Below are 23,566 nucleotides of genomic sequence, written 5' to 3'. Positions count from 1 at the left end.
TCCACTGCACTCTGCGGCAATGAATTCCACAGGCCCACCACTCTCTGGCTGAAGAAATGTCTCCGCATTTCTGTACTGAATTTACCCCCTCTAATTCTAAGGCTGTGTCCACGGGTCAACGGGTGGGTCCATGGTCAACGGTTACATCTAAGTCCTGTGTATGTGTGTTTCAGTGCTTCAAAAGTAGTTATCTGGCTGGAAGGCACATTGTGATTTTTTTTTGTAAACAGAAGTTAATTCTTCATTGCATGCAAATCCATGTTAATGTTTTTATAGTCTGTGGTGACTGCATGTAACTGAGTGAAAAGCTGAGATCAACCTTGAGACTGAGTGACCTCTTTTTGTGCACTAATCGCTGTGATTATATGATTCATTGATAAACATTCTATTTAAACTTGCTGACAGGTTATACCCTCTAATGGTGTGTTTCTCTTTACCTGTCTCTCTCCCAGGTCATGCAAGACAAGATAATTTGCCTCCCAAAGCGTATCTCACCCCACAATCTTCACCCTGTTCAAAATCAAACCTTGGTCAACATTTCCTCAGGTCAATTTGTAACACCAGCAATGTTGCCACTATCACGCCCAGCCTCTCACACTTCAATTGAAATGAAGGGACTGAAAACAAACCTTGACCTTCAGCAGTACAGCTTTATAAACCAAATGTGCTATGAGCGTGCCCTGCATTGGTATGCCAAGTATTTTCCCTATCTCGTCCTGATACATACTCTGATCTTCATGCTGTGCAGCAATTTCTGGTTCAAATTCCCTGGCTCCAGCTCGAAGATTGAGCACTTCATCTCGATCCTGGGCAAGTGCTTCGACTCGCTGTGGACCACCCGCGCCCTGTCCGAGGTCTCCGGCGAAAATCCCGAGGAGAAGGACAGTAAGAGCAGCCAGAAGAGTCACCAGGTCCGAGTGGCACCGGGGCTGCCCAACACCGAAGGCAACCTGGTGAAAACGCAGTCCTTGCGCTCTATTCCCGAGAAGATAGTGGTGGAGAAGCCAACGGTCAGTGCCCTGGACAAGAAGGAAGGTGAGCAAGCAAAGGCACTGTTTGAAAAAGTCAAAAAATTCCGACTTCACGTGGAGGAAGGAGACCTTCTATATTCCATGTATGTCCGTCAGACCATCATTAAAGTCATTAAGTTCATCTTCATCGTTGCATATAACAGCATCCTGGTCTCTAAAGTCAACTTCACTGTGGATTGCGAGGTCAACATCCAGGAGATGACTGGCTACTGTAAGTTTTCCTGCAATCACACCATGGCCCACCTGTTCTCCAAGTTGTCCATTTGCTATCTGTGTTTTGTCAGTGTCTACGGCCTCACCTGCCTATACACACTGTACTGGCTCTTTTACCGATCTCTTAAGGAATATTCCTTTGAGTACGTCCGCCAAGAGACTGGGATCGACGACATCCCAGATGTGAAGAATGACTTCGCCTTCATGCTGCACCTGATAGACCAGTACGACCCGCTGTACTCCAAGAGGTTTGCGGTCTTCCTGTCCGAGGTCAGTGAGAACAAACTGAAGCAGCTGAACCTGAACAACGAGTGGACCCCGGATAAACTCCGGCAGCGGCTGCAGACCAACGCTGAGAACCGGCTGGAGTTACAGCTTTTCATGCTGTCGGGGTTGCCAGACACAGTGTTCGAACTGACTGAGTTGCAGTCTCTCAAGCTGGAGATCATCAACAATGTCACCATCCCAGCCACCATTGTGCAGCTGGTGGACCTTCAGGAGCTCTCCCTGTACCAGTGCTCAGTCAAGATCCACAGCGCCGCCCTGGCGTTCCTGAAGGAAAACCTTAAGGTCTTCCGTGTCAAGTTTGACGACATCCGTGAGCTCCCACACTGGATGTATGGGCTGAAGAGTTTGGAAGAGTTGCATCTTCAAGGCTCTTTGAGCCCTGACCTCTCCAAGAACATCACCCTGGAGTCCTTGCGGGAACTCAAAAGCCTCAAGGTCCTTTGCATTAAAAGCAACTTGACCAAAATCCCACCCACAATCGTTGAAACTTCCAGTCACCTTCAAACACTGCGCGTTCAAAATGATGGCACCAAACTGGTGATGCTCAACAGCTTGAAGAAAATGGTGAACCTAACTGAGCTGGAGCTCATCCACTGTGACCTGGAGCGAATACCCCACGCTGTCTTCAGCCTGATTAATCTTCAGGAGCTGGACTTGAAAGAAAACAATCTGAAATCCGTCGAGGAAATCATCAGCTTTCAGCATTGCCGCAAGCTCACCTGCCTCAAGATGTGGCACAACAGCATCATGTACATCCCGGAGCACATCAAGAAGCTCTCGAGCTTGGAGCGTCTCTACTTCAACCACAACAAGATCGAGGTTCTGCCCTCGCATCTTTTCCTGTGCAACAAGCTGAGGTCCTTGGACCTGGGATACAACGATATCCGGTTCATTCCGCCAGAGATAGGCGTCCTCCAGAACCTGCAGGAGTTCACCATCACCGGCAATAAGGTGGAGAGCCTGCCCGATGAGCTGTACTTCTGCAAGAAGCTGAAGGCACTGAGAATTGGCAAGAACAACCTGTCCGTCCTGTCCCCAAAGATCGGCAACTTGGCGCACCTCACGCTGCTGGAGCTGAAGGGGAACCATTTTGAGGGGTTGCCTGCAGAGCTGGGCGCATGCCGGGCACTGAAGCGAAGCGGTCTATTGGTGGAGGACGCCTTGTTTGATGTGTTGCCATCCGACATCAGGGAACAGATGAAGACGGAGTAGAATGTGGGGTCAAAAGGGACAGTCTAAATGTCAGCCATATTGTCACCACTTTTAGAATCACGTGACCCTTGATGGGTGAGTCTGTCGTGAGCTAGTTGTGGTCTTTTTTTTTGCTTATTTTCCTTGTAAGTTGTATAACTTGAGAGAGTGAGAGAGAGTCACTGCCGACATTTTTACATTAATCTTGTATTTTATAATCCATCATGCTCCTTTTAGCTGCGCTGTGTGAAACATCTGATTGAATCGGTGAAGATTGGATAATTTGCGGCTCGCCTCTGTTGTCATTAACAAATTTTAAGCAATGGATTTTAGTGCATTATAAAACTTCTGGCTTCATGCCAGAGAAACCTGACCAGAGCAGACCATTGCCTTCCCACACTGAAAGGAAGTTATCAGTGTGGATATGACTGACAGAAATCTCTGTCTGTGAACTTGTGACCAGCCTTTTTTTTTTAAGAAGAAGAGATATTTAATATATAAAATCAGAAGTCTGTGGTGAGACGAGACAGCGATTTCTCCCAAATTTATTTATTTAATGAAAAGAAGTGAAATGTGCCTTTTATAGGGTGTTAATGCCCAAAACTGCTGTGCAGGCTAGTATATCATGCCACTAAAACACTGAAAATATATCAGCCAACTGATTCAAATGCTCATTGCTTATCAGTTTTTCACTGCAATGTACTAGCAGGGAAAATAGGATTTTGCACTAAAAACAAAGGGGTTGTCATTATGGTTCAGTTGTAACCCAATGTGAGGTCGTACTTGCTGACGGGATACTGGAGGGTTACAGGCTGTGTGGGGACTAGATGCCACTTAAGCAAAAGTGAGGACTGCAGATGCTGGAAACCAGAGTTTAGATCAGAGTGGTGCTGGAAAAGCACAGCAGGTCAGGCAGCATCCGAGGAGCAGGAAAATCGACGTTTCGGGCAACAGCCCTTCATTAGGAAACTAGATGCCCCTTGTTAAATGGAGGCTGCAGAGGAATTAATGCTAAACATAGGAGTTGGAAACTGAGGTACGCTGATGCAAAATCTTGTCAGATTGATCTGCATCTGTACAGTGTATGGGGCAATGGATGACTATAACCGTGTTATAGCATCTCAGTATAGTGGCTATGAGACTGCAGAACACAAGAGACCAAACTGCTGCTGGAGAAGTGTTGGTAAATAAGAAGTGTTCAATACATTACAAAGAAAATTTCTTTTTAACAATTACATGTAGGCTGGCAGAGGATGATAGGATCAGTATGATGTAGTCAAATATGTAATTAGGAGGATTTATGACAGGAGTTCAAAGTATATGGCCTCACCCTGGTCAAATGTCAAGTTATTTTTTATGCAAAATATCTTAAAAAGCACTAAACATCCCCATGTACCTATATCGATATATGCATATAAGATGTACAATATAATTAATTATCTTATTTGTGGGAGAGGGCCATTTGGAATGTAAATATAAAAATGTGAGTCTGCCAATCTGAGATTACTCAAACTAAGTCATAAAGAAAATCATAAAACTAAATCGCAAACCAGGATGTTAGTGTAGAATGTGTAGCAGTCAGTCTTTATACTGAATTAACTAAGGATTAACTCTGGTTTCCAAACCAGGTGTATCAACAGCAACCGACATTTGCACGCACTTTCTATCCACAAAGCCTGCCTTCCTGTCGTCAGGATTTTGCATCACATCTCTATCATAGTTTTCCAGTAAAATATTTGTATTCCCGCATTCCTAATAGAAAGCTAAAGCACCTTTTAATGTTTTCTAAATATTTATAATGACTTTTCTTCAAAGCAAAGGCACCTTCATGTCCAGCCCAAAGTAGTACTTAGCCACTGGTTCAACTGCAGAGGGTACACACACACACACACACACACACACTGCTGATGGGTTTGACCTGGTCAGAGAGCTAAGCTAATGCCAACGTATTATGCAGCTCCTGCATTAATGTGAAATGGAAATCACTTAGCAGGAATATTAAGGCATTAAAAGAGTCCAGATAATTGAGTTTCGTCGTCTTAATTGTCAAGGGGAAATCTTAAAGCTTCCTTCCTCAACGTTTACACATTAGTCGTATCATAAAGTCATTATTCAGGAATTAAATGTTGAAAGGGTGATGTAGCAGTTGATTTTGATGAAAGGACCAATGGATCTTTTTCTGGTCCACGCTTTAGACAAACAACATTCCAAACTTTATACAACGGGAGATTGTACACACAGTTTAATGCTTGACTGTTTTGGTTCAAAGTTAATTTACCACAAATAGAATTACTTTTGTATCTAAATGAAAACAAATGAGAGAAAAGTGAAAAGAAAAACGTTCAAAGCTACTTATAGAAACATAGACAATAGGAGCAGGAGTAGGCCATTCAGCCCTTCGAGTCTGCTCCATCATTCAATATGATCATGGCTAATCATCCTACTCAGTCCCCTGTTATTGCTTTCTCCCCATATCATTGATCTCTTTAGCCTTATGATCTAACTCCTTCTTGAAAACTTCAGTGTTTTGGCCTCAAACACTTTCTGTGTCAGAGGTTTCTGTAGACTCACTGCTCTCTGGGTGAAGACATTTTCCTCATTTCAGTCCTCGATGCCCTCCTAACCATATCCTCAGACAGTGTCTGCTGGCTCTGGGTTAAAAGTGCACAGCGAAAAGTAGAGGGCTTTCATTTTACACTTTGCTTTACAATCCCTGGAATTAAAAACAAATATAATCCTTCATCTTTTATGCTTGAAATCTTAGAAGCAGGAAGCCACAACTTGTACTATCTTGCTCAGAAGCTGTGTGCAACAGGATTAGCCAAGGCAGAAGAAGAATCTCGTGTTTAGGTCTGTTTTTCCAACAATGCCAAGAATTTACCTGGTCTTTAACACACAAATCTTATTATCTGCCCTGTTCTTCAGTTTTAGACTCCTCACTGCACCTTATGCCAAGTAACCATCATTCAGCTTAAGCTGATAGCCGCTGGCCAATCTGTACAGATGTCACTCCATCATCAGTTACTAGTTATCGTATGAGATCATTGTACTTTCACTTGTCTTTTGAATATTCTCTGTCCTTGTGTAGGCATATATTCTTCTGTTTCTCATGTCAACTCTCTGACAACCTAGTTGAGAAAGAAAGAAAGTCTTGCATTTGATGTCATCCAAAGCTCTGTTTATGTGTCCATATTCACACCAAATCCAGTTCATTTTGTTAGGTTGGCTCCCAGTTAATGAATGCCTTTAGTTTAAAATTCCCATGTTTGTTTTCAACTCCCTCCATGTCCATCTCTCTCCTTCATGTCTGGAATTTCTTCCAGCTCTACAACTCCCTGTCAGACTTGTACTTTTCCAATTTCTAATTTTACTTGCTTTACTACTGATAGCTATGCTTTTAGCTGGTTCAATTCTAACTTTTGGAATTTACCTTCTCAACCTCTTCCCCCTTTCTATCTCCCATTTCTCCTTTTAAATATTTCGTCAAAGGGTACCTCTTGGACCAAGCATTTGGCCAACTGCCCTAATGCTACCTTATGTGGCTAGGTGTCAAATATTACTTCATTGTCTGATTATGTTAAAGGTGATATATTAATGCAAATTTTCAAGCTTTCAGAAACTCAGAACAAGCCAAAGCTCTTTACAGTCAACAGTAGTCCCAAACTAGCAATGTGATAATGAGCAGATGACCAGAAACGTGCAGATGTGATGCCTCCCACTTGTGCAGGTGGAGCACTGGCTTCAGTGTGCTTCAGCATAACACCAACTGGGGTTTCAAGCTGTGGCCAAATTCCAAAATGTTTCAACTTCCAACCAAAAGAGATGCCCCTTCAAAGTCTTGACTTCACCTGACGAAGGAGCAGCGCTCCGAAAACTTGTAATTTCAAAAAACCGATAAGCTGGTATCATGTGACTTGTGACTTTAGCTGAGAGAGTACAGCGATTAAAGTAATTGTTGTGTTGTAAGTATATAAACCATTAATATCCTTTTGGGATATTATTCTATGCATTATTGTTATGGAAGTGTTAACTCATGTGAAATGGAATTTTGTTTCTGTTATGATAGCGTGTTAGGAGTTCAGAAAGGTGATTCACATCCTTTGTTTTGAAGAGAGCCCCATGTTATCTGAAAGGACCAATTGATTTAGCTTTGCTTCCCATCTATGGAAGTTGCATTGTACAATGACTATGTGTGATGCGGAAACTATTGAACACTTGGAAGATGGCCATTTGGCCTCACGTGTCTGTGCCAGCTGACCCACTCGATGAATCTCATTCCCTTGCTTTTTTCTGTAGGAATATCCCCATTTCCCTTTTGAAGGCTGCTCTGGAATCTGCTTCCATTAGTCTAGGGTACCGTGACAACTCGCTGTGAAGGAGAAAACGGCCTCCTCACTTTCCCCTCTAGTTCTTATACTAGAGTTCTGTTCCTGTTGAAACTAATGGAGCCAAGCTAATTCTGATTTTTTTTTTGTTTATACTAAGGATGCTGAAAAATAATTAAAAAACAAAAGGCGTAGTCAGCCCAAAGAGATAATTTTGGGAGAGCCAGTATTCCTTCAGTTATAGTCACAAAGCATGGAAACAGACCCTTCAGTCCAACCATTCCATGCCGACCATAATCCCAAACTAAACTAGTCCCACCTGCCTGCTCCTGGCCCATATCCCTCCAAACCAGTTTCCTATTCATGTACTTATCCAAACATCCTTTAAACGTTGTAACTGTACCCACATCCACCACTTCTTCAGGGAGTTCATTTCACACACGAACCACCCTCTGTGTAAAAAAATTGCCCCTCAAGTCTTTTAAAATCTCTCTCCGCTCACGTTAACAATGTGCTCCCTAGTCTTGAAATCTCCCATCCTACGGAAAGATAACATCCATGAACTCTATCTATATCTCTCAGTATTTTATAAACTTCTATCAGATTGCCTCTCAACCTCCTACGCTCCAGTGAGAAAAGTCCCAGCCTATCCAGCCTTTCTTTATAATTCAAGCCTTCCATACCCGGCAACATCCTGGTAAATCTCTTCTGAACCCTCTCCAGCTTAATAATATCCTTCCTATAACAGGGGGAACTAGAACTGACACAGTATTCCAGAAGAGGCCTCACTAATGTCCTGTATAACCTCAACATGACTTCCCAACTTCTCAAAGGACTAAGCAATGAAGGCAAGTGTGCTAAATACCTTTTTAAACACCCTGTCTACATGTGATGCAGATTTCAAAGAATTATGTACCTGAATCTCTAGGTCCCTCTGTTCTACAACACTACCCAAGGCCCTGCCATTAATTGTATAAGCCCTACCCTTGTTTGTTGTACCAAAATGCCATACCTCACATTTGTCCAAGTTGAACTCCATCTACCATTTTTCTGCTCATTGACCCATTTGATCAATGACCCTTTGTAATCCTAGAAAATGTTTTTCACTGTCTACTATTGCCACTAATTTCGGTTTTGTCTGCAAAGTTACTAACCATGCCTTCTATATTCTCATCCAAATCATTTATATAAATAACAATAAAAGAGGACCCAGAACCGACCCTTGAGGAACACCACTAGTCACAGGCCTCCAGTCTGAAAAGCAACCATTCACCACCGTGCTGTCTGGTCTGCTATTAAGCCAATTATGTATCCAATTGGTAAACTCATCCTAAATCTCATGTGACCTAACTTTACTAATTAGTCTACCACGCAGAACCTTTTCGAAGGCTTTACTGAAGTCCAAGTAAACAGCGTCTGTCACTCTGCCCTCATCAATATTTTTTGTAACTTACTCAAAAAACTCAGTCAAGTTTGTGAAACATGATTTTCCTCGCTGACTACCCCAAAACAATTTTTTGCCTCTCTAAATGTCCATAGATTCTAACTTGTAAAATCACCTCCAATAATTTAGCCACAACCGAAGTCAGATTCGCAGGTCTGTCGTTCCCCGGTTTCTCCTTACAAATTTTCTTAAACTTATTCCCTTCTTGAGACTCCTCAAGGGTTTCATTGGCCCAGTTCTGTGGCAAGTGTTTGTGGTTGCTCAGCAACAACACGAATGGAGGAAATACTGGTACCTGCCCAAAATGTGTGGAATCACATTACCTTTAATCTTCCTGATTGTTCTTATCCAGGCAATATTGTACCAGGTTCTGAGATTAATAGCAGGATAATCTATTTTGACGATGTTGATTGAGGAAGACCAGATGGTCATGAATCCAGATGAGCTTCTTATTCTATGGATGCCAATGACACAGGTTCCTTCACATCAGAAATGAGTTTTGGGATGCAGGCATCATTGGCAGGGCCTGTAGTTATTGGCTGTTCAGATCAGCCATGATCCTACTGAATGGTGGAACAGGCTCAAGGGGCTCAACAGCCGACATGTCATTCTGGTATAACGTGTTGACTATAGACAATTCACACGAATTGACTATAAACACGATTGATGAATTGTCGATGCTGTTTGCATAACACAAAATTTCTGCTGAATGGATATAGTGCATTTTCCATAGCGTGAACTTCTACAGCGCAACCTCTATAGCGGTTTTCCATAGCATGATTTTCTATAATGCAAGGTTGCAAAGGAACACAACTGCTGCATTAGAGCAGAACAACCTGTAATTGCATTCTTAATTCAAATGATCTTCCTAGTTACCTGTGAGAAAGTGGTTCATAGCTGTATTCTGTGGGGTTGCATTTAGACCATAAGACCATAGGAGCAGAAATTAGGCCATTCAATTGATCGAGTCTGCTCCATCATTCAATCATGGCTGATAGATTTTTCAACCCCATTTTCCCACTTTCTCCCTGTAACCCCTTTGATTCACTTGGCAATCAAGAACTTATCTATCTCGGTTTTAAATATACTCAGTGACCTCGCCTCTACAGCCTTCTGTGTCAGTGAATTCCACAGAGCCACCACTCTCTGGCTGAAGAAGATTTTCCTTATCTCCATTCTAAAAGGTCTTCCCTTTACGCAGGTACCCTCGGGTCCTGCCAATGGAAACATCTTCCCAACATCCACTCTGTCCAGGCTGTTGAGTATTCTGTGAGTTTCAGTCAGATCCTCCCTCATCCTTCGAAACTCCATCGAGTGTAGTCTTCAAATATTTTTCGTTTGTTAAGCCTTTCATTCCTGGGATCATTCTCATGAACCTCCTCTGGACTCGCCCCAAGGCCAGTACATCTTTCCTGAGATATGGGGCCCAAAATTGCTCACAATACTTGAAATGTGATCTGACCAGAGCCTTATAAAGCCTCAGAAATACGTCCCTGCCTTTATATTCTAGTCCTTTTGAGATGAATGACAACATTTTATTTGCCTTCCTAACTACTGATTCAACTTGCATGTTTACCTTAAGAGAATCCTAGACTAGAATACTCCCAAGTCCCTTTGCACTTCAGATTTTTGAATTTTATCCTCATTCAGAAAATAGTCCATTTCTCCCCCATCCCAGTCCCTCTGATCCCAATGGTGCCAGAGATTTGATTGACCAGCAACTTCTGGAGGTGGGACTTTCCCTCCAATGGGGCCAGCCATCCCACCTCCAGCCAATAAAGGGCCCAATAGCGATAAATAGCTGTGGGACAAGCTGATTAATATCAGTCTCATCTTGTGTAAAGGTCAGCTCTCCAGCTGAAGGTGCTGTCACTGTACTGCTGGGCAGAAAGTTCCAGGCCTTTGACCCAGTGAAGATAAATGAATGGCAATCTATGTCTGAGACAAAATGGTTGTAAGTTAGAGGAGAATTTGGAATTTGTTTTCAATGGACCTGTTTCTCTTGCCCCTTTAGGAGTGTGAGGTGGGTTGTGTAGTTAGAAGCCTTGTGTGGGCGAGGATAGTATGCCCTGTTGACAGTACCCTCTGTTCTCCCACTGTGACCCGTCCAGAGCAAGCAGGCCTAATGAGAATGAGGATTGCATTAGTCTTGGCTTTGGTTTGATTTTGTTACTGTCTTTTCACCCAAATGCTGCTTGTCAAGCTCTGTGCCAATTCTGTCAAGAGAGGTTTCTGCACTTTATCACTGATGCTGCCTTTTACTTTTGCTTCAAAAAAAAGTGTGCATTATCTTTTGTAATCAGCATATTTAAAAAAAAATAAGCTGGAACTAACAAGTCAAAATATTAAGTCTATGAATTGTTCTGTTTGAAATCTTCTTTAAAACAAATAATATATTTTGAAATAGTTCAACCAAAGAACATTAGAGTTGATTGACAGAACAGTCACTACGTGTTTAAAGTTGTTCATTAAGATACTTGAAGAAAGTCATTCCATGATAAGCTACTGGTTTTATAAGTTAAGACATGTGTTTGCATAATGTACATGGACCAATTAGATTTTGTTTAGCTTCCTTGTATTGCCATTAGTTAAAAGCCTTGAAATCACTACTTGTGTGGCTGAACAGAATTTGTTCCTTAAGCACATCTGACAGTAATAATACTCTGAATTTCTTTTAAGGGCTTATTTATGATTGGCATGAAACAAAGTGAGACCTCCTAGAGACTGGAGTGTCACTTGTTTTTCTCCTGAGTTAGCTCAGAGCTTTGCAGCACAGTTTCACAGGTTTAGTCATTTACATAACAAAGTCACTTTGTGCCAATGCTATGCTTGGCCTGGATATGCTTCAAAAGAAACATGCTTTCTTCATATCACAGAGATCTCGTTCAGCAATTCTGGTGGAACTGTTGACATGCGATCAACGCACTGCTCTCTGAGTCATTCCTGTAAAGTGAATTGGATCGACTACCAATTCAACTGCAGGAGGGCCACCTTGTGTTCAAAATATAATCGTCACTCACTTATGCACTTATTCATTATGGCAAACAAAACAGTAATTATTTGTGGTTTCTTGTATCCTTGATAATAGGCTTAAAGGGTTTGTGTACTATTTTTTTGCCTGAAAACCCAAATTATCTTTAAACAAGGAAGAACACTATAAAATCCAAAGTCATTATTTTATTCATTCAACATCTTTTTATGTCATGTCTGAGTGTCCACTACTGATTTTAGAACAAAATGGCCTTTTTATTTTTTTAATGTTGGTTTTTATCACACTGTAACTATTGTATCATATGGATATGACAGTACTGTATGATAAGGCTGATTATGTCAGTTGTGAATGTTTGTATTTGTAAATTAAATATTGAATAGGAATATCACACATGATTATGTTTTAACGCAGCTCTAACAGTTGTTTGAATGGACTCTTATAGTATCTATCTGCGTATTCAAAGCTGTATAAAGATAAATGAACTTAATAGTCCCTATTTATGAAGAATGTATTTGCTTATTTAATGCAGTTTTTACAACCTTTTCAGACAGCTGTTACTCAGTTATCAATACTCTGTAAAGTCGTTTATTATTGTGAAAAAGAGTTTTAAATTGAACCTCGTGCAATTGTCTGCCAAAATTAGTACTATTTCTATGAAAGAATTCTACGCTATGCAGCTTCCTGTGTTTTGAGAAATGAACCATCCATATACTGCAGGATTTAAGTCACAGTAGCTACTGAAAGAAGCACAATAACATTCCCCAGACTATGACAGCTCTAATGTAACTGTTTGTGATACAAATAACTGCTTAAAATATATATCGCAGGTGGCTAGTTTAATGCAACAAGTTGTACAATGTTTGAGAGCTGTGACTGTGTTCAATTATCAACTGTGCAATTATTTCACTTGCATTGGTACTTGGTTTTTAATGGAAATGTACAGAATTTTCAGTGTGCTGGGGCACATAATGTTATGCTCTGCACAAGGTGTTGTTAATATTGATTCAGACAGTACTTATTGGACAAGTCCATTCCTTCTGGGAGTTACCCCAATAAAACCCTAAAACTGTTTTAATTTGTCAAAAACATTTCATACATGTAAAAAGGAAATTAAACTGATGGAAAAAGAATATAATTTGTTGAAATATTATTGCCTATTTATGTCTTGATCATTTTCATTTGTAGCATTGTCCAACTGTATGCAAAGTGAACAGCAAATAACTGTATAGTGGAGCACCAGGCTAAACCAGGCTAAACTTTCCCCTTACCTTTAGAAGAAGCCCATAACATGGAACCTTCTGCATCACACTTGTATTAAATATCAGAGGAAGGCATACTAAAACCATAAAATAACCACAGCTATTTGATGCTGTAATAAATAAATGCATGTTGTGAATTATTTTACACTTATCTTTGCATTACACTTGCTAACAAATTATATTTGGAGTGCTGGCTGGATGTGGGATGATGCATGAGCCCAGAGCTGAAAATGTGTTGCTGGAAAAGCGCAGCAGGTCAGGCAGCATCCAAGGTGCAGGAGAATCGACGTTTCGGGCATGAGCCCTTCTTCAGGATTCCTGAAGAAGGGCTCATGCCCGAAACATCGATTCTCCTGCTCCTTGGATGCTGCCTGACCTGCTGCGCTTTTCCAGCAACACATTTTTCAGCTCTGATCTCCAGCATCTGCAGTCCTCACTTTCTCCTGATGTATGAGCCCAGTTTGATTTTGATGAATAGAGAATTTATATATGGAGCCGGACAAAGTGGTGAGACTCTTAACTAGTACTTTGCTTCAGTATTCACAAAAAAGGAAGACATGGTGGACAGTGAGTCTCGAGTGGAGCCTTTTGATATTCTAGGGCGTGTCGATATAAAAAAAAGTGTTGTTTTTTTCAAAGGGAAAGGCAAGGGAGGAAATTTCTTGGACAAAATCTTTATATTATCTTTAGTCACAGGAGAGGTCCCAAAGGACTGGAGAATGGCCAATGTTGTTCCTTTGTTTCCGAAAGGCAAGAGATATAATCCAGGAAATTACAGGCCAGTGAGCCTTACGTCAGTGGTGGGGAGATTATTAGACCAGGTTCTTGGGGCAAGATTTACTCACATTTGGAAAAATAAAGACTTACTAGCAATAAGCAGTATGGTTTTGACTTGGTAAGATCATGTCTCACAAACTTGATTGAGGATTCTTTTGAGGAAATGACAAGGAAGATTGAGGGCAGGGCAGTGGATATTGTCTACATGAACCTCAAACAAGACCTTTGACAAAGTCTCTCGTGGACGGCTGATACAAAAGGGGAGGTCACATGGGATCTGCAATGAGCTGGTAAAATAGATTCAGAAACGGCTTAGGTGAAAGTGAGGACTGCAGATGCTGGAGATCAGAGTCAAGATTAGAGTGGTGCTGGAAAAGCACAGCAGGTCAGGCAGCATCTGAAGAGCAGGAAAATCAATGTTTCAGGCAAAAGCCCTTCATCATTCCTGCTGAAGGGCTTTTGCCCAAAATGCTGATCTTCCTGCTCCTTTGCTGCCTGATCTGCTGTGCTTTTCCAGCACCACTCTAATCTTGACACAGAAATTGCTTAGTCATAGACAGAGAGTAGCGGTGGAAGAGTATTTTTCTGACTGGAGATCTGTGACCAGTGGTGTTCTGTAGAGATCAGTGCTGAGACCTCTGTTGTTTGTAATAGAGTAGAATGCCTGTATCTGCAGATTCGGTTTCCAGGGTTTCAGTTATCCGTGGTTTACCACAGCCCAAAAATATTACATTGAACATTCCAGAAATAATTCCGGGAGCTGCTGCGGGGAGGTAGGTTTCCCATTTAAATGAGTGGGCTCATTACTATCCGTGGTTTTAGGCATCCACGGTAGGTCTTGGAATGTACCACCCATGGATACAGGGTGACATCTGTGTATATAAATGATTTGGAAGATAATGTAGTGGCTTGATTTGTAAGTCTGTGGATGACACAAAGATTGAGGCAGCTACAAATAGTGAGGAGGATAGTCAGAGTCTACAGCAGGTTACAGATAGGCTGGAAACATGGGCAGAGAAATGGCAGAAAGACTTAATGCAAGTAAATGCAAAGTGGTGCATTTTGGAAGATCCAGTGCAGGAGGGAAGTACATAGTGAAGGGCAGAAGACAGAGGGGTCTGGGTGCACGGTGGCAACACAAGTGGATAAGGTACTCAAGAAGGCATACTTGTCTTCATCACTTGAGGCACAAAGTATAAAAATAGGCAAGTCAAGTTGCAGCTGCGTAGAACTTTAGTTCAGCCACATTTGGAACATTGCATACAGTTCTGGTGGCCGCACTACCAGACGGATGTGAAGGCTTTGGAGAGGGCACAGAAAATACTTACCAGGGTGTTGCCTGGTTTGAAGGGTGTTAGCTATGAGGCCCTGACACAGCAAGTGTTTCTAAGGTATCCTTGAAACTTACAATCACCTGATGAAGGAGTGTCGCTCTGAAAGCTAGTGTGCTTCCACTTAAACCTGTTGGACTATAACCTGGTGTTGTGTGATTTTTCACTTTGTACAATCAAGTTAGTCTTCCAGGTTAGGAGATTTGGAGCAGCTCGAGGCTGGAAGTCTCTATGGTTCACTTTGTATGAATATAGATGAGGTCCTATGCGCAGAATGAAAAGATCAACTCATGGTGATTTGAAACAAGTATGGAAGATTTGATGAATAAAAAGTAAAATACTTCAGATTCTAAAAATCTGAAACAAACACAGAGAAAGCTTGAAAAACTCAGCAGGCCTGGCAGCATTTGTGGAGAGAGAAACATTTGGTGTTGGGAACCCATGTGTGGAGGATTCATCTCGTTTGTGACAGTGGAAGATTCTCCAGGAAGAAAAGTTTTCACTGTGAAAGACCATTCTTAATTTAAATATTTCCAGGTTTTGAAAGGAAGTAAATTTTTAGAAATTAAAAGTCGCTGAGTCTGGAAAATTTGCATAACTATTTAACAGACGGCTTAGAAAATTCCTGTGAACTGGGTTTCTCTGTTGACTTAAAATAAAAGGGGATAGTTGTGTCTATAGTTTAAATATAACCTGCCTTCAAAAAGATCTTCAAATCGATAGTGCTTCTAGTCTGTTATCGTAAATGTCTTAAAACAGGAAATATTGTCACATCATTCTTTCAGTTATCAACTGGAAGTTGAAATTTGTAGCTCTGTAAAGGAAGTACCAGACTTCTTAGCGACCACAACAATACTCTACAAAATGCCTGCAGTTATTAACGAAAAACAGTATAGCACAGGAACAGACCCCTCTGCCCACCACTGATACATGATGTCTTTCTAAACTCAAAACCTATTGCTTTATGTGGTCTATGTCCCTCCATTCCCTGCCTGTTCATATATCTCTCAAGATGATTCCTAAATATTGCTGTTGAATCTGCCTCCACCATCTCCTCTGGCAGGACATTGCAGGCACTTAGCACCCTCCATGTAAAACACTTACCTCTCATATCCCCTTTAAGCTTTCCCCCTTTATACCTTAAACTTCCATCACCTAGTAATTGACATTTCTACTCTGGGAAGAAAGACTCCAACCATTCAGTATATCCACGCCTTCCATGATAGTGTACACTACTCTCAGGTTGCCCCTCAGTCTCCAATGTTCACATGAAAATAAACCAGGTTTGTCCATAACTATAGAATTTTCTTCCAAGAGAATCTTCCACTGTCACAAACGAGATGAATCCTCCACACATGGGTTCCCAACACCAAATGTTTCTCTCTCCACAAATGCTGCCAGGCCTGCTGAGTTTTTCAAGCTTTCTCTGTGTTTGTTTCAGATTTCTAGAATCTGAAGTATTTTACTTTTTTATTCATCAAATCTTCCATACTTGTTTCAAATCACCATGAGCTGATCTTTTCATTCTGCGCATAGGACCTCATCTATATTCATACAAAGTGAACCATAGAGACTTCCAGCCTCTAGCTGCTCCATATCTCCTAACCTGGAAGACTGACTTGATTGTACAAAGTGAAAAATCACACAACACCAGGTTATAGTCCAACAGGTTTAATTGGAAGCACACTCGCTTTCAGAGCGACGCTCCTTCATCAGGTGATTGTAAGTTTCAAGGATACCTTAGAAACACTTGCTGTGTCAGGGCCCATCTCTATGGCAACATGAATCACATGGGCCTTCTTTCCAAGTAGAAGCACTGATTAGCTATTCTTTAGAAGACTGAGAGGGGATCTGATTGAGACATATAAGATTATTAAAGGGTTGGACACTCTGGGGGCAGGAAACATGATTCCACTGATAGGTGAGTGCCGAACCAGAGGACACAGCTTAAAAATACGGGGTAGACCATTTAGGACAGAGATGAGGAGAAACTTTTTCACCTAGAGAGTGGTGGCTGTGTGGAATACTCTGCCCCAGAGGGCAGTGGAGGCCCAGACTCTGGATTCATTTAAGAAAGAGTTGGATAGAGCTCTCAAGGATTGTGGAATCAAGGGTTATGGAGATAAGGCAGGAAGAGGATACTGATTAAGGATGATCAGCCATGATCATATTGAATGGTGGTGCAGGCTCGAAGGGCAGAATGGCCTACTCCTGCACCTGTTGTCTATTGTCTGTCTATTAGCTATTCTTTACTTGAGAATATCCTTCATTGTAATGTGTATTTGTTGAAGAAAACTCTTGAGACTCGGACCTTGCGAACTGATTAGTTTATTACACGATATATCGTGGGGAATTCACTGTCCGAACTTTGGCTCGGCGTTATTCCGAAGTACATCAGGATACTACAGCATTATATAGAGAAAACAGACAGGAGCTGATCGTTAATTACACAGTTTTGCATGCTTACAAGTTGGTACTAAATTAGAGGTTAGTCATTAAGTTCAAAACTAAAGCACTATTATGCATTCTACAAGTGGATCGATCAAATGGTATCACCACTTGCTCTAGTTATATAGACTGCTAATGCTAAGCAGAGATATCCCTAATTGGCTGAATGACCAAGAAGAGGCAATTACGAGAGAAGGAAGGGGGACTAATTGGAAAGTCTACGTCAGCTTGACTGGTTCTACAGCCTGTGCTGATCATTCAGCAAAAGGAGGAGACACTACCTTGAGAAGGAAGATAAGGACAACCTTTCACATCACCTCATAGTAAGGAATGCATAGCCAGCAAAGTCCTGGCTGGGGACACAAAATGGAACTCTCAGCCGAATCAGGAAAATGGTTTCCAGGCAAATAATGTTAACTTTTCCCCAACAGTATTCAATATAAAATACAGTGAAAAGTGTGAACCATCACCCATACATAAGCACCATTTACAGAATAAAATAAAGAAAGATAATTCAAAGAGTCTAACATTTCCTTCTCCGCTGCTACAATATATCGCCACCAGTGTCCCGCTCTGGGCTACGCCAGCCCACACCATGTCCCAGAGAGAGTGTCCCACTCCAGGCTACACCAGCCCACACCATGTCCCAGAGAGAGTGTCTCACTCCGGGCTACACCAGCCCATGCTTTGCCACCATCAGGGACCCACTCCATGTGGAAGTGACAGGCCCACTCTAGGCCTCACAGGCCGACCGACTGATTTTGTAGCTGCGCTGCCCCTGAAAACACCACCACTGCTCCAGAGCCTATCGAAGCCGCCTCCTGCTGAAGATCTCTCTGTATCAGGTAAGTTTGAGGAAAAGGAAGGGGTAGAAGGAAAAAGGAAGAAAAGAAAAATGCAGGTGAGGAGGACAAGCCTGGGCACATGAGCCGGATTGCTACCTGCTCTGCCACCACCATCTAAATTTAGATTCCAATTCTATTTTATCTTGGAACAATAAGAACAGTTTAAAGCATACTCTTTACAATCTCACATTCTCAACACCTTCCTGGGGCTTAAGAGACTACCACTACAAATATAAATTCTGCTATCATTGTTTCCATGTGCGAAAACTCTACACCTTCTACCAAGCAAAACAATCTAGACCTTCCTTTAACCTTTAATGCCCCGTCATTGAGGTCTGTTGTCGAGCAGACTTCAGAAGAGCACATGACCCCCTTCATTTTACCTTAGGTTAGCGACACACTCCCAAAACCTAACAATTGTATAAACCTCATAATTAAAACAGCATTAAAACAAATTAATTCACATGAGCAGTGATTAGGCTGTGTACATGTAAATATAGGCACATCTTAATAGAACTTGCTTTTATTCCTCAATGGAATCCTTAGATTTAACACATTAGAAAATTCAAAAGCAGCGATGTACTGCTGAGGGTGCATATGATTCTGGTCAGACCCCATTTGGAATATTGTGAGCGGTTTTGGGCCCCATATTGAAGGAAGGATATCCTGATATTGGACGGGGTGCAGAGGAGGTTTACAAGAATGATCCCAGGGATGAAGGGTTGGCAGATGAGGGGCAGTGGAATCCTCTGGCACTGTACTCAGTGAAGTTTAAGAGGATATGGGGGGATTAGTGTTCTGACTGAGGTAGAATACCAAGAGACCTGGATAGAGTGGACATGGAGAAGATGTTTCCGCCAGTAGGAGAGACTAGGACCCAACCTCAGAGTGAAGGGATGGCCTTTCAGAACTGAGATGAGGGGGAGTTTCTTCACCAGAGGATGGTTAATCTGTGGAACGTATTGCTCAGAAGGCTGTGGAGACCAAGTAATTTAAAACACAGATCGACAGGTTCTTGATTTTGAACATGTCAGCCATGTTTGTTGGGCCAACTGGCCTAATTCTCTTCCTGTATCTTACGTTCATTGAATCATTGAATAATACGAACAGAGCTCTTTTACCCCATCGAATCTAGGCTGCCACTTCTGAAGGGAAATCCAGTTTGTCTAAATCCACCGCATTTTCCCCATTTCTTCATATTCAAATATTTGTCCAATTCCCTTCCGAAAGCTATATTCTCTTGACTTTATTGACAATTACATCAAGTATCCCGTTTGCGTAAGTACAGCCACTTTTGATTTTCCTTTCCCTAACCTTCTGACTGGTCAGTTTTGTCCTGTTCTTGATTAACCTTTTCTTACAAGTGGCATATACTAGAGGCCAGGATGCATGGCATTTGTATTTTAACAGAAAGTGCTGGAGAAACTCAGCAGGTCTGGCAGCATCCTATAGATAAGAAAATGTTTTGAGTTTGGAATGGCTCTTCATCCTGCATCCACACTATTATGCTTTTATTATGGTGGATTATAAAAGACTGAAACACATTACATTGTTTATTAAGTGAATCAGCATTAAAAGATTCAATAGCGGAGGCTCAGACCTTATACATTCACCCGGCTCCTTCAAACATTTCTCCATTTAGTTCCCTTTCCTTGCCAGTTTAATTACTACTTTTCAAATATTTATCCACTTCCCCTCTTAGGGTTATTATGGATTCTGCTTCCATCATAGGTGGTAGTAGAGCATTCCGTGGTCATTTAAGTACATTTGATAAAGACTATTGATTTTGAATTGACTCTGTTCTAGTCTATTCTTTCTGATTTTGCAAATAGGGAGGAAACTTGGACACCACACAAATAATCCACAAATGGCTTTGAAATAGCTAGCAATGAACCTTAAAGGAACTCAGAAGTCTAAAGACTCTTAAAAATTAAGATTTACAATGTTTGCAAATTTGAATGATATTAATCAGAAACAATCCCCTGATAGCACGGTGGCTCAGTGGTTAGCACTGCTGCCTCACAGCACCACGGTCCCAGGTTTGATTCCAGCTTCGGGCATCTGTCTACATGGAGTTTGCACATTCTCCCCGTGTCTGCGTGGGTTTTCTCCAGTTTCCTCTCACAGTCCAAAGATGTGCAGGTCAGGTGAATTGGCCATGCTAAATTGCCCATAGGTTAGGTGCATTAGTCAGAGGGAAATGGGTCTGGGTGGGTTACTCTTTGGAGGGTCGGTGTGGACTTGGAGGGCCGAAGGGCCTGTTTCCACACTGTCGGGAATCTAATCTAATCAGATAGATGAAGGTGGATTCAAAGCTGAAAATAGAGAAGAAAAGTTAACAGAGTTATTTAACTGCAAATCAGATGCTGACTCGCAGCTAGATGTGAAACTGTTCAGAATCCCGTGCACTCCATATTTATATAGTGGGGGTGCACTATATTTTTGTAAAGCTCCTTGCTATGGCACAGTTATGAGGAAACCTACCATCCTCATCTGGTCTGGCTTACACTGGACTCCAGATCCTAAGCAATGTGGTTGACTTTCAACTACCCTCTGAAATGGTCTGGCAAACCATTCAGTTGCAGCTCCCCATCACCTTCTCAACAACTAGGGATGAGCAATAAATGCTGACCAGCCACCGTTGCTCACTTCCCACGGGTGAATTCGAAAAAGATTCTCGATGTTTTTTCTTTGAAGTGTACAAACATATCATCTTCAGTCCGACCACTTTCAGTTGTTTCATTACTGACCTTCATCATCAAGTCAGGAGTGGGAGCGTTCACTGATGACTGCACTATGTTGAATTGTATTGGCAACTCCCCCAGCTGATGAAATTGACCATAGTCACACACAGTAATGTGGTGAAACATAAATGGTGACTTCTACAATCCAGAAAAAGCAAAGTGCCAGGTTTTTGGAAGGCCATCACCAACCTGCCAATTCCCCATCAAGATGCACACTGCATCCTGACATGAACTGATATCAGTGTGCCTTCAATATCACTGAGTCAAAATGCTGGAAGCCCCTGACAATCTCGTTACTTGTACTGCCTTGCACTGACTACAAAATATACTCAATTCGACGGAAATAAAATTTCTCATAGGAGCTTTATTCCATCCTCCATATCCACAAATACAAGGAGCCAGGTCAAAGTAATTGTAGACCCATTGTATGGGAGGAACAGCCAGGAAACTACACACGAGAGTTCATCAAAACTAGTTGATGGAATTAGCCAGCCATTGTGAAATACATACTCCACTTTATAAGCACTACATTCAATCATCCAATTCTAGAATTGTAATCATAACTTGATGTATCAGAGGGCTGTGGTGGTGCAATGGGAGTGTCCCTACCTCTAGGCCAGGAGGTACTGTTTCAAGCTCCATCTGCGGCATGATAGCTCAGTGGTTAGCACTGCTGCCTCACAGTGCCAGGGATCGGGTTTGATTCCATCCTTGAGTGATTGTAAGTGTAGAATTTGCACATTTTCCCTCTGTCTGCATGGGTTACCTCATAGTGCTTCAGTGTCCTCCCACAATCCAAAGATGTGCAGGTTAGGTTAATTGGCTATGTTAAATTTCCCATGGTGTCCAGGGATAGGTGGATTAGCCATGGTAAATGCAGCGCTACAGAGATAGAATAGAGGGGTTCGGTCTGGGTGGAATACTCTTCGAAGGGTCAGTGTGGACCCTATGGGCCAAATGGCCGCCTTCTACACTGTAGCGATTCTATGATCTGCCCCAGATGTTCATCATAACATATCTAAGCAGGTTGATTAAAAATACTTTAAGCATCTTGTAGAGCACTGGTGTTCCTACCTCCTCTGGAGCAGAAGGCTTTATTCAAATTGGGTTTAAGAGGTATATCATTATATATCTGAGCAGGTTGATTTAAAAGTCTCGATAAGATGTTTCAGAAACGCAATTAAAATCTATCACCACCATATTGTCTCCCCAGACAACTACCTTCTCATCAGTTGCATTTGCCTACCCTCACTCAGGAAACATTATATCCATTTTATTTTAGTCTCTTTCTTTACCCCCACACTACCGCCTAACTGCAGTAGTGCTTATTTTTCCCAGCACCCATGTTATGTGTGTGCAGGTGTGAGACACAGTGAAAGACACAAGGTGCACAAATCTTTATTCAATTCCCACAACCAGGAAGAAAGGAAACACTAGGGTGGCCAGTGACAAGCAGTGCCTTCTCATCAAAGGGCAACGCAGCGTGATCAAAAAGAGAAGGGAAGGGTAGGGATTAAGTCAAAATGGAATTGGAGGGGGAAATAAAGCACTCCACTCCCTGAAAAAGCATTACATTCATTCTGTACGGTCAACCAATTAGCAGCAAGAATATGATGTATTGACCTATTACAAATACATCAGGCTGACCAATCAGAAGTAAGATTCCGGCCAGAGTCCCATAGTCCACTCATTAGTCTGGGAGATGGTGGGACAGATATTTTGTTTGAAACTGCAAAGTATTACAAGATCTCCTGAGGAATACTTCATGTAACAATCTTTCTTTCCAGAAAAAGGCTTGCAACATGTAAATCAAGCTGTCTTACTGAATTAACCTATGTTGTTAGGTGTCCTATCTGTACTCAACTTTGCTTTTATGTTAAAACCTTTCACACAAAAAAAAACTCAAATATTCTTTTGTTGAAAAATTCTTTCATGACTTGTGAGTGTCACTGGCAAGGCCAACACTTGTTGTCCATTCCTAATTATCCTTCAGTTCAGTGGCTCTCTGGGCTGCTTCAGAGGGCAGTTAAATATCAACTACTTTGCTGTGGGTCTGGAGTCACATGTAGGCTAGACTATGAAAGAACAACAGGTTTCTTTTCCTAAAGGACATTGGTGAATAAAATGGGTTTTTATGACAATTCCAATGATTTATGGGCTGCAAATGGATTAGCCTTTAATTCCAGATGTGTTAAATTAAGATCTCCATGATCTGTTATGATGGTATTTGAACCTATGGCCTTGAATTATTAACACAAGCCTCTGTTTGTTTATTTTTAATGACAATTGATAGCTTGATCGTCATCACTGAGATTATAATCCTAGGAATATTAAAGATATAGAATTTCTGATTCCAAGTGCAAATATGTGGAATATCTGTCGCTGTGGCAGAATAACTACTGGTATGTGTAATGGAAGCAGATCATTAATGGTCTGGGGAATTTTCAAAATCCAGCTTCTGCATTGATTATCTGTATCGAGTTACACTTGCTGTGCTAACTTACCCCCACATAATGTGTGACTAATATGTGCAAGTCTCCTCAGGAAAGAGACATGGCTCTGAATTCTTTAACCAGAGATTTCTAAAAAGAAAACTCTGGATGATTTGCATGGTCATTGTCCAGGAATTACCAATTTTGTCTCTGCCCTGTGGTGGGCTCTGAACACAATATCTTGGA

At 41.6% G+C, this 23,566-nt stretch overlaps 1 protein-coding gene across 2 annotated transcripts in view; it reads left to right on the top strand.

Moving 5' to 3' along the window:
- The window catches only part of LOC140480090 (volume-regulated anion channel subunit LRRC8C-like), a 56,534-nt gene extending 43,935 nt beyond the window's left edge, over positions 1-12,599 (top strand). For both annotated transcript variants that reach the window (XM_072574724.1, XM_072574723.1), the window contains one exon: positions 453-12,599. In XM_072574724.1, the coding sequence (XP_072430825.1) occupies positions 453-2,744 (2,292 nt within the window). In that variant the 3' untranslated portion in view covers positions 2,745-12,599. The remainder of the gene's footprint in view (positions 1-452) is intronic.
- The last annotated feature ends 10,967 nt before the right edge of the window (positions 12,600-23,566 follow it).

The sequence above is a fragment of the Chiloscyllium punctatum genome, chromosome 7 (genome assembly GCF_047496795.1).
Source record: "Chiloscyllium punctatum isolate Juve2018m chromosome 7, sChiPun1.3, whole genome shotgun sequence".
Lineage (NCBI taxonomy): Eukaryota > Metazoa > Chordata > Chondrichthyes > Orectolobiformes > Hemiscylliidae > Chiloscyllium > Chiloscyllium punctatum.
Note: the sequence above shows the minus strand (reverse complement) of the source record. Positions and strands in the feature narration are given on the sequence as shown.